General features: G+C 44.6%; 1 protein-coding gene across 2 annotated transcripts; it reads left to right on the top strand.

The window, feature by feature from the left end:
• Positions 1–3778: 3778 nt before the first annotated feature.
• Positions 3779–16320, top strand: cnot2 (CCR4-NOT transcription complex, subunit 2). Of its 2 annotated transcripts, none has more exons than XR_013808534.1 (4): positions 3779–14126; positions 14220–14320; positions 15532–15676; positions 15762–16320. XR_013808534.1 is itself a non-coding variant. In XM_079683609.1 (4 exons), exons 2-4 carry the CDS (start codon positions 14277–14279, stop codon positions 15846–15848), a joined length of 276 nt encoding a protein of 91 aa, XP_079539735.1. In that variant the 5' UTR covers positions 13968–14126; positions 14220–14276; the 3' UTR covers positions 15849–16320. The 2 variants fall into 2 exon arrangements, 1 of the variants encoding a protein (XP_079539735.1); XM_079683609.1 differs by having other exon boundaries at positions 13968–14126.
• Positions 16321–16755: the final 435 nt, after the last annotated feature.

Here is a 16755-nt window from a genome sequence, read left to right on the forward strand (position 1 = left end):
AAATGCTCTCTAGCAAACTCCAGACGGGCCTGGACATGTACTGGCTTAAGCAGGGGGACACGTCTGGCACTGCAGGATTTGAGTCCCTGGCGGCGTAGTGTGTTACTGATTGTAGCCTTTGTTACTTTGGTCCCAGCTCTCACACAGATCTTGTGATCATTTTGACCCCACGGGGTGAGATCTTGCTTGGAGCCCCAGATCGAGGGAGATTATCAGTGGTCTTGTATGTCTTCCATTTTCTAATAATTGCTCCCACAGTTGATTTCTTCACACCAAGCTGCTTACCTATTGCAGATTCAGTCTTCCCAGCCTGGTGCAGGTCTACAATTTTGTTTCTGGTGTCCTTTGACAGCTCTTTGGTCTTGGCCATAGTGGAGTTTGGAGTGTGACTGTTTGAGGTTGTGGACAGGTGTCTTTTATACTGATAACGAGTTCAAACAGGTGCCATTAATACAGTTAACAAGTGGAGGACAGAGGAGGCTCTTAAAGAAGAAGTTACAGGTCTGTGAGAGCCAGAAATCTTGTTTGTTTGTAGGTGACCAAATACTTATTTTCCACCATAATTTGCAAGTAAATTCTTTAAAAATCAGACAATGTGATTTTCTGGATTTTTTTTTTTCTCATTTTGTGTCTCATAGTTTAGGTATACCTAGGATGAAAATTACAGGCCTCTCTAATCTTTTTAAGTGGGAGAAATTGCACAATTGGTGGCTGACTAAATACTTTTTTGCCCCACTGTACATTGACGCTTTCATTTAATTTTTCCATCCTTTTTTTAATCTCTGTAATCGTATTGCCTTTTTCATCTGTACGCACAACACCTATTGCACGTCTGTCCGTCCTGGGAGAGGGATCCCTCTTCTGTTGCTTTCACAGAGGTTTCTTCCTACTTTCCACTGTTAATTGTGGGGTCTGTTTTGGGGAGTTTTTCTGTCTGTCTGTCTGTAGTTGGGGGGCTTTGGGAGAGTCAAAAAGGATGCAGGTGACCTCTTTGGATGAATCCTTTTAAAAGGCAAGTGATGGCATCCTGTCAAAGAGAGGGTGAAGTTCAGGATTTAAGAAAACAGAGCTGGGTAATTACAATGAGAATTTTCTTAATCATTTTATTTACTTAATCTCACCTTATTAAGGCGAGACACGGCAGGCAAAAACATCGTTTTTCATGCCCATGTCAATTTTGAGATTTTGTGCTATTTTGATTCAATAAGATGTTTTCTTTCAGGCTTTTGGAAGGAAAACGTACAAAATACACATTTAGGTGTTTATTTTACTATAGTTTGTCTATTTCCGTCGGTAGATTTCTCCTAAATTCACCAAAAGTTAGCAATCTAACGTAACATAAAGTGCCGTGACCGCTGTTTGCTCCATGTCATGAGAGGTACCGTTGGAAAGCTCAGGTTCTCCTGCACAATCTCATCGGATCCAAATATGGTCATTTCCTTTGTATCAGCAACCAATCGTGAAAGTACAAAGGGGTCATCTGACCAAAGAACGGAATCTTATTGGCTGGTGTCAATTTCTGACAACGTGATTCGTTCAGATGCGTCACGTGGTGCGCCATGACACTTCCTTGTTTATATTTGCGCTGAAAATTTAAATCTCAAAATGCCGAAACATCCGCGAAAAAATCGTTCAAAGAGAAGAGGACAACAATTGTCACTTGCACGTAGCAAGGTAGAAGACAAAACAAATGACCCCGAACCTGAAAAACCTTCACTTAGTGCGTCAATGCGCAAGCTGTCACCCAAAGAGCAGGAGGGTTTAGATAGCGCCACACAGCAGTGGCTGATAATACATGTAGCGCGGCTGAATGAACTGCTCAGTGGGTTGATTTGCCCAAATTGCGCAGGGACACGGCTCAAAGTTAACATCGATCCGCAAAACCATGGTTTCTGTAGCAGCTTAATTTTAGAGTGCAGTCTGTGTGATGGTGGGTACCGCAAAAGTGTGTACACATCTACACGTCTTCAAGACGAAACCAGGAAGGATGTTGCTTTTGATGTGAATGTGAGAATGGTGCTCTTAGCGTACGAGTTAGGCTTGGGCTATGCAGCTCTGAAGAAAATAAGCAAAGTGTTGGGGATTCCTGCACTTCATCTCAAAACCTATCAGAGACATGACAAGAGAGTGACAGGTATAGAAACAGGATTGAGACCAAGAAAACTTGAACTATTGAATTCAGAGTATAACTTATCAGGACATTCAGTTGACTTATTTTTTTCTCTTATTAGTGGCAGAAATAGAGAGAGGCCTGGAGTCACTTCACAGGACAAGGGAGCAGGTCAGGCAGGCTTATGCAGATGTGGACCCAGATGTTGCAGAGTTGCTGAGGGAGGATGCAGAGGCAGTTATAAACATCAGCGTGTCATTTGATGGCACATGGCAAAAGCGAGGCTTCACATCCCATTATGGGATCGGTGTGTGCATTGACATCCTTACTGGATTGGTGATAGACTATGAAATCCTATCATCCTATTGCCATGCTTGTGCTCTAAAGGGAAATGCCAAGCAAGAGCAAAAGATTACAGAAGAGGAGTATGACAGTTGGCGACAGATACATAGTGATTGTGCAAGAAACTTTGCAGGGTCAAGCAAGGCAATGGAGCAGGAGTCAGCCAAGAGGATGTGGGCCAGGTCTGTGAATCGCCACCAGGTGCGGTACACAGAGATGTTGTCAGATGGGGATAGCGCAGCATTTAGGGAGGTGGTTGCACTGAACCCATACCCTGGGCATGAAGTGGTGAAATTAGAGTGCATTAATCATGCCCACAAGCGAATGGGTACAGCACTCAGAAAAATGAGTTCACAGAAAAAGTTAGGAGGGAAGGGTGTAGGGAAGCTGACTGCAAAGAAATGCAAAACTTTGCAAAATGATTACAGGGGGGCAATTCTCAACAACCAGGGTTCAATCGATAAAATGAAGGGAGAAATATGGGCAGGTCTCCTCCACGGCATGTCTACTGATGACAGCCCCTTACACACCAGGTGCAATCCCTCCTGGTGTTGGTATAGGAAAGCAGAGGATAATGGGGAAACACCTGGTAGCCACAAAGAACATGCTGGAAACTTTTTAAAGCGAGAGGTGGGGGAGAAGCTTATCCCTGTGTACCACCGCATGTCAAGTGACAGCCTGCTCCAGAGAATGCAGCATGGAGGTACTCAAAATGCCAATGAGTGCCTCAACTCTGTGATATGGGCGCGGTGTCCAAAAACGGTCTTTGTGGGGAAAAGCAGGGTTGAGGCAGCTGCAAGTATGGCCATCTCCACCTTTAATGAAGGTGCCTCTGCCATGCTGGCTGTTATGGAGAAGTTGTGGCTCCAGAGCACAGCTGTTACTGTCAGCGCAATGAGACAAAGTGATTTGCTGAGAATTTCAAAAGCTGAGGCCATTACATCTGCTAGTTTGAAATATAGGCGCAAGAGTCTAAGCACAGCAAAAAAGGTGAAAAGACATCAGCAGGAGATGCAGGAGGGGCCTACTTATGGAGCAGGCATGGACTAGGGTGGCAGTTCTGCAGTGCGTGTGTTACTGTGGTCGTAGTGTGTGTGTGTTACTGTGGTTTTGTTCATCAGGTACATACTGTGTTACTCAGTTTTCAGTTGTATTGTGTTTTATATGTTCTATATTGTTGTTGTTGTTGTAAGTATTAGATTAGATATTGTGTCTGAAAATAGTATCTTCCAATAAAAAAAATATGGAATTTTACAATACATATCTTTAAAGGTCGTTTTCTCAAAATGAGTTTTTTCTCCTACTCTGAGCACAACATTTCCACTTCAGTAGCACGTAGACACACCAAACCTTCCAGTTATATTCCTATCCATATTCTGAAGGCTTTTACTGAAGGGTTTGTTCATTTATCATTCATAGCCTGAATTATATAACATTTTATACCTAAAAACATGGCGAAAATTGATATTTTAGGGCTGTTGACAGTATTTTCTGATTTATTTAGTGATAAAAAGAGATATAAAAAATCCCTTCTGTAAAAGCCTTCAATTCTAATATGACAACAAAATGAAACAAGAATTTTGAACCTGGCTTTATCCAATAAAAAAAATTCGTTTCCTGAAATGTGTTAAAATATGCGCATATTTAATGAGATTATGGCTAATTTGCATATTTAAACATGCTATTTCTGAAAACTTGTAATACAAAAAACAATTGCCTTATTGTAAGTAATTAACTGGAGAAATCTCTAGCTGATATCTTTAAGTTAAAAAAATTACCCTATTCACCTGTAGTGTCTCGCCTTAAGCTACAAAAACATCTTTCTCAATAAGTCAATCTTCTCAGCAACCCTATCAATGACCGCGTCGGAGTCCAATGCCATGAGGATTTCTTTCTCAGTGACCATCAACAAAAAAGTCTCCAGCTTGTTCTCTGACAAACTGCTTCTGAGTCGGCTCTTTATGAACCTGAGCGTTGAAAATGTTCTTTCACAGGCCACCTGAGTTAGGGAAAGGGTCAGCAGGAACTTATATGCAGGCCCAAGGACATGATAAGCATATGACAACATGTTGAACCGCCTGAGTATCTCATAGCAGCACAGTGGGCAATTTTTGCTGGAGGAGCAGCTTTTATGCACAATTTCAGTCTCCTCTTCCTTTCCTTCTGATCCATCTTCCACCGTTCTGGTCTTATATTCTTCCACATGAGATGCTTTAAGCCTGTCTCACTGTCCAGCTAAACGTATCAGCTCTGACTGTAGATTCTCCACTGTAGCCCTGCTGTCAAATCTGATAAGACAATTACTGAGGTCTTTGAGTGCAGTATTTGGGAGCGGCTTGGTTCTGATCTGACTGAAGTTTCTAGGGTCCAGCCATGCTAAGTCATCAAAGAGAGTTCCATGTGTCATAAACCTCCTGTGGATTGTCTCAATTGCTGTGTCCAGAATAGCGTTGTGTACATTTACTTCATATGCTCTCTCTGCATCGCTTAGTGCTTCCTCTGGAGACATCTCTTCAGCCCTGCTTCTTTTCTTTGTTCTTTTCTGAGGTAGTGCAACCGCCACTTCAATGTCTGTTCCTTCCTCCCTCTCCTCAATGTTTTCATTTGTCCATTTGGCAAACGTGTCTGCAGCTGCAGGGAGGAGTAACGTTTCACCAATGTTGTGAGGTTTACCTGTACCTGCCTTAACTATCCGTAACGCCACTCGGTATGATGCTTCGGTTGCCTTTGTATTCACAGTGCTAAATGTGTCAATGACATTTTTCTGTGACTGCAATTCCTTGAGCTTCCGGTCAAAAAAATTCTGTGGCTTGGTCACCAAACATGGGTGTTTTGTCTCAATATGACGCCAGACTTTACATGGTCTCATACTGTCATTAGCTAGCACCTTGTTGCAGACAACACACTGGCAGTGGAGTGTCATCAGGACCCAGGGGCGCCGCCAGGGATTTTGGGCCCCATGAAAAGATATCACATTGGGCCCCACAACCAGGCTCAGGCCACGCCAACCAAGCACAATGCTGTAACCACACCTCCAGAACCCAACCGACTCATTTATGCTTTAAATAACTCTACCTGTACAGGCTTGCATCTATCTTGTAGTCCAATACTAACTGCACAATATTTACTGACAGTGAGCTGTGAACATATAACACTGTGCAGACGTGGAACATATAATATAACACTAATATTCCTGACAATAGATCTCAATATTCATCTTTTATGGTGTACATGCCTTTTTAATAACATTTTTGAATGGAACATTCATAAATAAATATAACTTAAATATATTGTACATGACCTCTTAAATAAAAATAAAGTAAACATTAACACCAATATTATCATTTATAAAATGCTATAACAAAAAAAAAAACATAAGCAGCAGATTTTTTTATTAAATATACATACCAACTACAAAATAAGCGGGTATTAAAGTGTAAACGGACAACAACACGGAAATGGAAGTGAAAAAGCCTGATGGTGGTACTAAATCAGAGCCTATTACCTGTTCTCAGTCTTTTTCTCATCATGCATCTTGTGTGTAGTGATCCAATATCGTTACCATAGCCTTGCCCTTTAACAGTTATTACGAGCCCTTGCTCAGCCTTACTCACCAAGAGCCCAGCGCCTAGCCTTCTTACAGGCAAAGTCACTGATCAAGTCCTTGAAGTCCAGCTTTCTAGCCAACTGGCTTTCAATGGACAGCATGGCAAGACTGCAAAAGCCTTATGGGGGGACAGGGGTGCTGAGCCTAAAGATGGGTCTGTTGGTCCTGGCACCAGGGGGAGGGACAACTGATTTAGTATGAATAGCTGCTAAAAATGTACCTGCATTTATTAACTGTCAGCTGAAAGAGGAGTGAAATGAAAAACCTCTGCTTTTTCTGTGAAGATATTAACAGTACTTAATGTCAGCAAAACATTACAATTACAATTTACAATGGACTAAGCTTAGCTAACAGACTAATTTCCACTACTCATGTACCACACCCTACTTTTCTATTGAAAAGCTGGGTGACATACTGTCGCCCTTTAGTCCCTCTCTATTTTCTTTCTCTCCTTTCTTTTCTTTTTGAAAGCCTGACTTTGTTAGTCGTTGAGACATGGCACCATGGATGTAGCATGGCCAGTGTTGGGCAAGTTACTTTTAAAAAGTAACTAGTAATAGTTATAGTTACTTCTCTCAAAAAAGTAAATAGTTACTTTATGAGTTACTAAATTATAAAAGTAACAAGTTACTTTACTTTAAAAATAATAACAATAAAAATACAAGTTTTTGTGTTGTTTTTTGCTGACTAGTTCTCTGAAGGCAACAGACTCGACCATTGCGATGGGCAGCATGTCCTCAACAACATAACTGGCAATCTATTTAGTTGACTCTGGGTGACATGTGGCGATTTGAAAGAATCGTTTTTTGTCTGTTTAAATGGTGTTGCTCCATCTGGGTCACTGCCGGTGGTTGAGATGGTGGGGTCTTTGGCGACTAGTTTTATAGCCCCATGTACATTAGTTAGGTGCTTCAGGAGATTGGCATTGCTGTTATTCGATGTGGACAATGCTTTCTGTCCTGCACACAGTTTACCGCAATATTTTGTGCGTCCTTTATCCCCACAAATTGAAAATAGTGGTTATATCTCCAAATTGTAAATGCGCTGCTGCTCTCGCTGATACTTGCATCTGCCATTGCGTGTGTGTGTGTGCTGGTGGTGAGCGTTGCCGTGTGTGTGTTAGCATTAGCAAGTGTTTGTGTGTCTGTGTATGTTCCCCATAAGGCAAGACCCGCCCAACTCTGTCTCTGATTGGCTTACCCTGAAATGTTACCCTGCGTTAACCAATCATCACTCCTCTCGGGTTCTCATTCATAACACTCCGTTCGATGTCTCACTATGGGATGCGCCTCAACGCGTATGCAAACAAAAGCATCAATCTCATTACGCCAATCCTGATTGGCTGGTGATCTTGACGTCTACGTCAGGGAATCCACCCACCCTTTAAGTAGCTTGCGCTACGTCGCAGCGCCATTCAAAAACCTCTTCTTGCTTCAGAGCACATCTCGAATATCAGTAGCCGGGCTAGCTTAACGGTCCACAGACTGAACCCAAGCTAACATTCGGTCGACGTGCGCTTGCCGGTTACTTTTTTGCTTTGCAGATGAATTGAAAAAATAATTAACACACCAGTTAATATTGTAATCTGCCCCGCCGTTTTTTCTTTCGAAATAGCGGTAAGGTTCGATTTTTTTCTTCAAACAGTAACATACCTGTTGCTAGTTTATCCCTCCGCGCCGACACCACGGCGAGCGAGGACGGACTCTTCTCTCCCTCACACCAGAGGAGTCGGGCCCGCTGGCGGCAAGAGCCGCGAGAGCGGAGCCCCGCGATGTGTCAAGCTGGGGCTCCCAACTGGACCTCACCGTGGTTCCGCCCGCGGAGGATGTCCTAGAGCTGGACTATATGGAGGAGGATGAAGAGGATGCCTCTGAGTTCCTCTTATCCGACTCGGATGAGCACGAAGATGACATCTTCGTTTCATCTGCCCAGGCTGCCAAGCCGGAGGCGATGTCCGCTCCCCCGGGCGAAAGCACACCAGCTTCGCCCTGCCTCAGTATGGACTTGCAGGCCGTGTGCCAACGCGCTGCGTCCAGGCTGGACATCCCCTGGCCTGAAGTGGCCAAGGAGACCTCCAAATCTCGCTATGAGGGGAATAACTTGCCCCAAGCAGCGAGGATGAAGAGGCAGCTTCTCCCAGTCTTTCCAGAGATGCTGGACGAGGTGTCGGTCTCGTGGAGAGACCGCCTTTTCAGCAAAGGCCCCAATCCAGGGTGCCTCCTCTTTGGACTGTGACAGCATGGAGAAGCTCGGCCTGCTCCGCATGCCGCCCATGGAGCCGCTGGTGGCAGCCCACCTCCAACCGCGGCCGGCTTCGGCACAGAGCAGGAACCCCACGCTACCGGCAAGGTCAGACCGCTTCCAGTCAGCAATGACCGAACGAGCCTATAAAGCCGCAGCTTTGTTCGCCAGGGCGCTCAACGTCTCCTCGCTGCTGACCGCCTACCAGGCGGAGCCCTGCGAGGACATGACAAACAAACCTGAGCCTGCCGTGTGGGACGAAATCTAAGCGATCACGGACATTTGCCTCCGTGTGCAGCGCTGTGCAGTCCAAGCCACGGGCAAAGCACTGGGGATAATGGTGGTACAGGATAGAGCCATGTGGCTTAACCTGACGAACCTTCCAGACCGTGAAAAATAGGAAGTCTTGGACATGCCTATTGTTCCCGAGGGCATATTTGGCTCCGCTCGAGCTTCGATGCAGCAGCGGTGTGAATACAAAAGGAGAAGGAGGCTCTCCAGCTTTGTCTTCCCCGAAGGGTCCAGCCGCCGCCTTCAACGGCCCTGCGGCAGTCCTTCGCTCAGGCTGCCTCACGTCCTGCCCGTTTCAAGAACCCGAAACAGCAGAGACCACAGCCCGCCCCGGGTGTCCAGCCCAGACACGAGGCGAGGACGAGCTGGCCAAGAAAGTCTCCGGTTCCGGCAGCAGCCGCTCAGGCACAGCCGGTCCAGACTTTCAGCCACCAGACGAGGAAGAAGAAAAGGGCGGCCTGACAGCCTCCTCTCCTCTTCTCGATAAAGGAGCTGGGAGTTCCCTGTTCTCCAGCTCCAGAACACGTTCCAGTGTTAGATGCTCATGTGTTTCCGGGGTGCAACCATGCCCCCATCTTCCCGCCGCCTCGAGTGATGTCAGAACGTCATCCTCAAGTTCGCGCCATGAGGGAAATAAACTTAACATCAAAGACAGCAAGCTCCGCTGCTCGTTTAAGTCACACAAACACATGTAATCACTATTGTTTCTTAATAAATCATTTTCCACTGTCGTTTCCAGGCTTAAAGCCAAGGGCGCAGTCAATAAAAATGAAAAGAAAAACAATAAAAACAATAAACAGTCTGAGGTTCGCCTTTCAGGGTGTCTGTTACGAGTACAGAGTACTTCCCTTCGGTCTGTGTCTCAGCCCACGAGTGTTTGTACGGTGTACGGAAGCCACGATAGCCCCATTAAGACAACAAGGTATCCGCCTGGCAACTTATCTGCACAATACGCTCCTTCTCGCACAGTTGGAGCAAGAGGCTATTACGCAGACAAATGTCCTCGTAAAACCCCTGCTCGACCTGGGTTTCGTAATAAACACACAAAAGAGCATGTTGTCCCCAGCCCAGACTGTACTCTTCCTGGGCCTACGCCTGAATTCGGTGCCCTTTACAGCACGCCTGTCAGCAGAGAGAGTGAAAGCCTTCAGGGCTTGCCTCGCTCATTTCCAGCCACGCAAATATGTTCTCTTCAGATTTTGTCTGCGGTTACTGGGTCTCATGGCGTCAGCCATCCTGGTGGTACAACTGGGACGCTTACACATGAGGGAGTTTCAGCGCTGGGTAGCTGCCCTCAGACTGGACCCCGTGCGTCATGGCGCGCGCAGAGTGATGGTCACTATGAAATACGTAATGGCACTCCGCCACTGGCTGCACCCAACTTTTCTAGTACGGGGCGTGCTTATGGGTGCTGTCCTATCGCGGAAGGTGGTCACCACAGACGCATGTCTGACGGGCTGGGGCGGTATATACGAAGGTCGACCTGTGAGGGGTCTCTGAAGCAGAGACCTCCAACGGTCACACATAAATTATCTGGAGCTTTTAGTGGTGTTCCTCACCCTGAAACGCTTTCTGCCTTTTCTCAGAGGACATCATGTCCTCGTGAGGACAGACAACACGACCACAATATCGTATATAAACCTCCAAGGGGTTTTGCGTTCTCTCCAGTTACACATGCTGACACGCAAACTGATCTTATGGAGCTGCGGACGTCTCCTCTCTCTGAGAGCGACGCACGTACCAGGAGTGATGGACCTCGGGGCAGATCTGCTGTCCAGAGGTGCACCACTATATGCAGACTGGACTCTACATCCAATAATTGTGAGTCAGCTGTGGGTGCGTTACGGCCGGGCCGCGGTGGATCTGTTCGCATCAAAAGAAAACGCTCAATGTCAGCTGTTCTTTTCAATGCACGATTTAAGCGCACCGTTAGGCGTGGACGCTCGCGCACGTTTGGCCTCCAGTCCTTCTGTACGCGGTCCCACCCCTGGCTCTGATACCCCCAACTCTGGCCAGAGTGAGAGAACAACGCCACAACGATCCTAATAGCTCCACACTGGCCTGCAATGTACTGGCTGGCGGAGATATATCAGCTGCTGTGCGGGCAGCCGTGGGAGCTCCCGCTACGCAGGGACATACTGTCTCAGGCGGGGGGGGGACGATTTTTCACCCACACCCAGAGCGCTTGGCACTATGGGCCTGGCCCGTTAGTGGTATAACCTGAATACAGTGGGACTCCCTCAGAAGGTGATAAACACTATTCAGAGTGCAAGAGCTTCCTCCACCAGGTCCCTCTATGACTGTAAGTGGAGGGTGTTTGAGGAGTGGTGCCTTCAAAAGGGACACATCTCTTTTCAATGTCCTGTCGGGGTGATTCTATCATTTCTACAGGACCTGATTGATAAACACAGAGCTTTCTCTACGATCAAAGTGTACCTGGCTGCTATTGCTGCATGCCATGTGGGCTTTGAGGGAAAGACGGCTAGCCACCATCCCTTGGTCTGCCGTTTTATGAAAGGGGCTCGCAGGCTCCTCCCTGTTTCCAGGTCACTGGTGCCCTTATGGGACTTGGCAGTGGTTTTAGATGGGCTCACTCGACCTCCATTTGAACCCCTGGAAGAAGCTGACATGAAACACCTGTCACTGAAGAAAGTGTTGTTACTGGCTCTGCCATCTGCCGAGCGAGTCAGTGACATTCATGCGCTCTCTGTACATCCTTCATGCACTCGGGGCAAACGAGAGTGTTGCTGAAGCCCAACCCTGCCTTTGAACCTAAGGTGGTTGGCTCATGTACCCCCATTGACATTGAGACATTTCCTCCGCCACTGTGTTCCTCTGAGGAACAGCGGCCGAATTTGCTGTGCCCAGTTCGTGCTTTACGCACCTATATGGACAGGTCAAAAGAGTTGCGATGCAATGACCAACTCTTTGTATCCTGGGCTAACCCTCAGAAGGGCAAGCCTGTTACTAAGCAACGGCTCTCTCACTGGATTGTGGAGGCAATTGCTTTGGTTTATACGAGTCAGTGTTTGCAGGCACAAACGGGCCTGCATGCTCATTCTACTCGTGGACTGGCTACATCCTGGGCTTTGTTCAAGGGTGTTTCCATCCAAGACATTTGTGCAGCAGCAAGCTGGTCCTCACCACTCACTTTGGTCCGCTTTTACAGGCTAGATGTCTCTGCTCCAAGTGTGGCCCGCGCAGTGCTGGGCCCTGTGTTGAGACAGGGTTCTACCTGTTAAGTTCTGGTTGTTTTGGTGATTTTCGAGATAAGCATGTCTAGCAATACGGGAGTTTCAATATCCCATAGTGAGACATCAAACGGAGTGTTATGAATGAGAACTATTGGTTACTTACGTAACCCCAGTTCTCCGAGTAACATGAAGTGAGATGTCTCACCAGACGGCCCTTCTTGCTAAGGCGAAGCGAGAAGAGGTGCTTATTTTGAATGACGCTGCGACGTAGCGCAAGCTACTTAAAGGGTGGGTGGATTCCCTGACGTAAATGTCAAGATCACCAACCAATCAGGATTGGCGTAATGAGATGAGGCGCATCCCATAGTGAAACATCTCACTTCATGTTACTCTGAGAACTGGGGTTACGTAAGTAACCTATAGTTACTTTCACTTTTCAATGGTGCTGTGAGAGGACATCGCTGTATTCGCCTGTAAGTTACATCTGCAGGGAGATTCAGTTCCATCACATAATGTAACGCAGTAACGCACCCATTTAAATCACAGTAACTATAACAGCGTTACTTAATGGGAATAGTTAACTAGTAACTCTATTAGTTACCGCAAAAAGTAGTTGCGTGACTTTGTAACGCATTAGTCCCAACACTGAGCATGGCACACACGTAAGTACTAGCATCCCTCCTCACATGCTCTCACCCTCTGCCAGAAAGTGCGGTGCCGCACAGCGTTTGGAGGCAGGACCAAACCATTACATGTAAATAGAGGGGGGGTGTACAGAGGCTTTGGATAATTAACTTTTGGAAGAAAAAAAATGAAATGAATCGTAAGTTGAGTGAGTACATTATCAATTTAACGTTATATTAATTGTAATTGTTGATGATTGATGAAAGGTTACTTAAACATGTTTCCTTAATGTTCTAAAAATATTTTGGGCCCCTGCCAGTCACGGGCCCTTAGAATCGTCCTAACTTTTCACCCCCTTACGGCGCCCCTGTCAGGACCGGTCCATGAAAATCCTAGCTTCAAATAATCATTGTCATACTTCCTCCGTTTTCTGACAGACGCTGTCTCCTCTCTCACTTTAGGTAACTTCACTAAAAATCTATCCATATTTTGCCGCTCGCATATATTTAGCTGAAGTTAACTAGCTAGATTTCACTGTTTCTCTTTATTTTTTTCTGGCGGCTGCCCCTCCCTTGAAGTTCTCTGGCGCCCCCCAGGGGAGGCGCGCCTCACACTTTGGGAACCCCTGGGTTAGAAGTTAGGAGCTGATTTTTGGACTATTCGACCGCAACCAAAGCCTTTGAGCTCCATACTGTTTCAGAAATAATCCTTGATATGGCGTTTCAACACTTTACCTCTGCCACATCATAGACTATGCATTACATTAATGCACACAATGTTCAGACTCCTTTCTGCACATATTTTTATTTCATAGTTTATATTCTAAAATTCATTCATAGCATTATATTCCCATGTAAATCACTGCTTTATTTAATTTGTATTGCTATTTAACTGTATTTTATTACTGTGTAAAATATTTTTTGTTTTATATTAGATTTCTTGTTTTTTATATTTTATGTATGCACCATGACATCAAGTCAAATTCCTAGTATGTGCGAACCTACCTGGCAATAAACCTGTTTCTGATTCTGATCTGCCGGTAGAATCTCCTGCATGAGCTCAGCCCCCTCCTTTTTTTTAATAATCTTTTTTTTTTTTTTAAAGCTTTATTTCCAAAATCAGCACTTTTGAAACAGGAAGTGAAATAGAGGGATGTGAGACATGGGTCTAGAATGGGTGATCTGTTTGGTATTTTGAGCAAAAAACTTCATAGACATGTTTTTTATATATATCTGAGACCTATGCTATTGCCTAAAAATAGCACAATAGGTACTCTTTAAGATGTGGCAGTCAGAGCCTGTCTGAAGTCATCTTTATGATCCCAGACAGGTTGTTAGGAACAAGATAAAGCCGCCTCATCATCTCACACATCCCTGGCTTGGCAGTATACAAATATCACAATTACTACACATTTTTTATATATCATTGGCTATGATCTACTCAAATATACTATATTTTAACATTTCAACTTTAAAACGAGGTGTGTTTCAACTGCTTATCACAGAATCTGTATGTTTTATTAGTGTAAAACAACTGGCAGGCCAAGATGATGCATTTATTAAAAAACCCTCTCATGGGGAAGTTTTAACGTTGCATAATTGTAAATGTTCCTTATATTTTTCAAATAAAATGACACGAGTCACTCTTACCTGTTCTTGTCTTTTCAGACTTCCACGTTCCATCTGAATACTTAACCAATATCCACATAAGAGACAAGGTAACTATGAGCTTCAGATCAGTTTCAGTCTTCAGCTCCTGTATGTGTGGCCACTAAACTAACTCTCCTTACTCTCTGCTGTCTTGCCTCCAGTTGGCAGCAATTAAACTGGCACGGTATGGCGAGGACCTGTTGTTCTACCTGTACTACATGAATGGAGGAGACCTGCTGCAGCTCCTGGCAGCAGTAGAGCTGTGAGTACTAACGTTTGAGTGGTGACACCTGCAGAAACGTTGTCTATAATTTCTCTTTAGTTCATACTGGAAATAGTTCCTGTCCAAATTTGATAATGTTGTTTCTTCTCTGGTAGAAACACAATTAGTTTCTGTCTTACCAATGTCACCAATATTACTTATTTAACGGCAAATAACTCAACTTTTGAACATGTGCAGTCTGTTTTAATATTTTTGAACTATTGACAGATAGGGATGGGTATCGTTCAGGTTTTAACGGTACTACTACTTTTATCGATACCGCTTATCGATCCAGTCCTTTAACGGTACTCTTATCGGTTCTTTTGAAAAAGGTAAATTAACTTAATAAATTGTGAACAAAATTAACATTGCTTTTTATTTAAAATATATAAATAATATTTCACATCAAAAGAAACAGCACCAGGGTTGTTTCATTGTAGCTGAAACTTTAACAGACAGTCAAAGGGTGCATTTCTCAGTCTGAATGTGGTGCACTTTTGCTAAATGTTTAGAAAAATTGCTCGTGTTACCGCCCCTAAAATGCTAAACTCTTATTGAACTTTTGGCAACGAGCATTGTCCACATGGAAACGGGTAAAATGTAACCACACCTTGGAGCGCTTAGTTCTCTCCGCCATCTCCGAAGTTGTGTGTGTGTGTTTGCGTATTAGAAACGGAATTGGCGACACTAAAATGTTTGTGTAGCATAATACATAATGACATATTGTTTAAATGTTTCAAGTACCGATAAAAAGACCGATAACGTCGGAGCTTAACGGGAACCCGGTATTTAATAATTCAGCTTAAGGGCCCCTTTAATACCGGGGCTCGGTACCTATCCCTATTTACAGATCTTTTGAAGTGAAGAAAATCATATACCACTATATCTTTGAAAAATACCTTGATATAAACATTATGACCATATTCTTGGTTGGACCATTGGTGCTTCACAACATATTCAGGCATCACCAATGTGGAAATATTAACTAACGGGGGGAGGCAAATAATAACACTGAACATTCTGAAAATTGCATTACTTTCATGAAAGACAACATCTAGCCACTTATATTAACCAGCCCTATTTGAAGTAAATGTAAAGTTGTGTGTCAGGCTGTCAGCGACTCGTCACTCTTTGGGATCAAAACTTTCTGGAACTCTGCGTTTCTTCACTATTTTCCTCTTATTGCTTGTTCATAACTCCCCCCCCCCCAGCTTTAACCGGGACTGGAGGTACCACAAAGAGGAGCGGGTTTGGATAACGAGGGCGCCGGGCATGGAGCCCACACTGAAGACCAACGCATACGAGAGGGGAACCTACTACTTCTTTGATTGTCTTAACTGGAGGAAAGTTGCCAAGGTAAGAAATTGTCTTTCTGTTGCACTTTCACCACCTGGCGATAAATGGCATTATCTCTTACTGACTCTTTTTGTGCGTTTCTAAGGAATTTCATCTGGAGTATGACAAGCTGGAAGAGAGGCCTCACGTGCCGACAACATTCAACTACAACCCAGCCCAGCAGGCCTTCTAAGGCCCGACCAGTCCAAAAGGCTGCAGCGGTTCCTGCACACAACACTGTTGGTCCAGGAGAGGGCGCTGTGGTTCACAGAGCTCGGTTTTTATTCCTCGAGGATTTGACTATCTTGACTGCGGGGGTCGTCGCCACCATTAAAACTGCCCTGCCTTTCCAAAATTACATGCTGCCCAAAACACCAACACTTGTTCTGTTTTTATTCTTTATGTTCCTCCTGTTTTTTTGTCTTGTTTCCAGCAGGGTCTGTGTTATGTTTACGTCTCTGAATCTGAAGCCTGTTTTCTTTTAGAAAAGGAGGACGGACCATTTTGGTACAGGACAGTGACAGATCAAGGTTTACGCCTCGCCAAGTGTTAAGAACAGAAAAAGGCGAGGAAGTTAACATCCTCAGACGAAAGTGAAAGGGTGGAAAAAGAAATGCAATGTTTATTGTTGCACTATATTTAGTAATAAAAGAACACAAAATTTGTTTGTGATTTTTTTATGTGAACACTCCCAGATCATTATCCATGTTGTGGGACAGGGCTTCAAGCAACGTTCAAAAGGCATCTCTCTTCATCTCACCCTTTTCATTTTTCTTCCTTCCATTGATTCCAACCTCTGTATTCGCACCATCCAACAGATTTCTGTCTCATACTCCCTTTCTCCCTCCGTCTCTCGCTGTGACTTCTGTTGAACATGGACACAACTCTGGGAGACTGCTTTGGTTTACACATCCTCACAGAGGCTAAACCGCTACACGACTTTGCTCCGGGGCAAACAAAACACTTTCCAGTCTTTGTTACAATTTTGTAAGAAATGTGTACATTTGTTTCTTTGCATCACATAACTTAGTATATGTATGTACGAATGTGTATATATGATTGCTATATATATGTATGTGTATATGTATATATATAGATAT

This window comes from Notothenia rossii (genome assembly GCF_949606895.1).
Source record: "Notothenia rossii genome assembly, chromosome: 5".
NCBI lineage: Eukaryota > Metazoa > Chordata > Actinopteri > Perciformes > Nototheniidae > Notothenia > Notothenia rossii.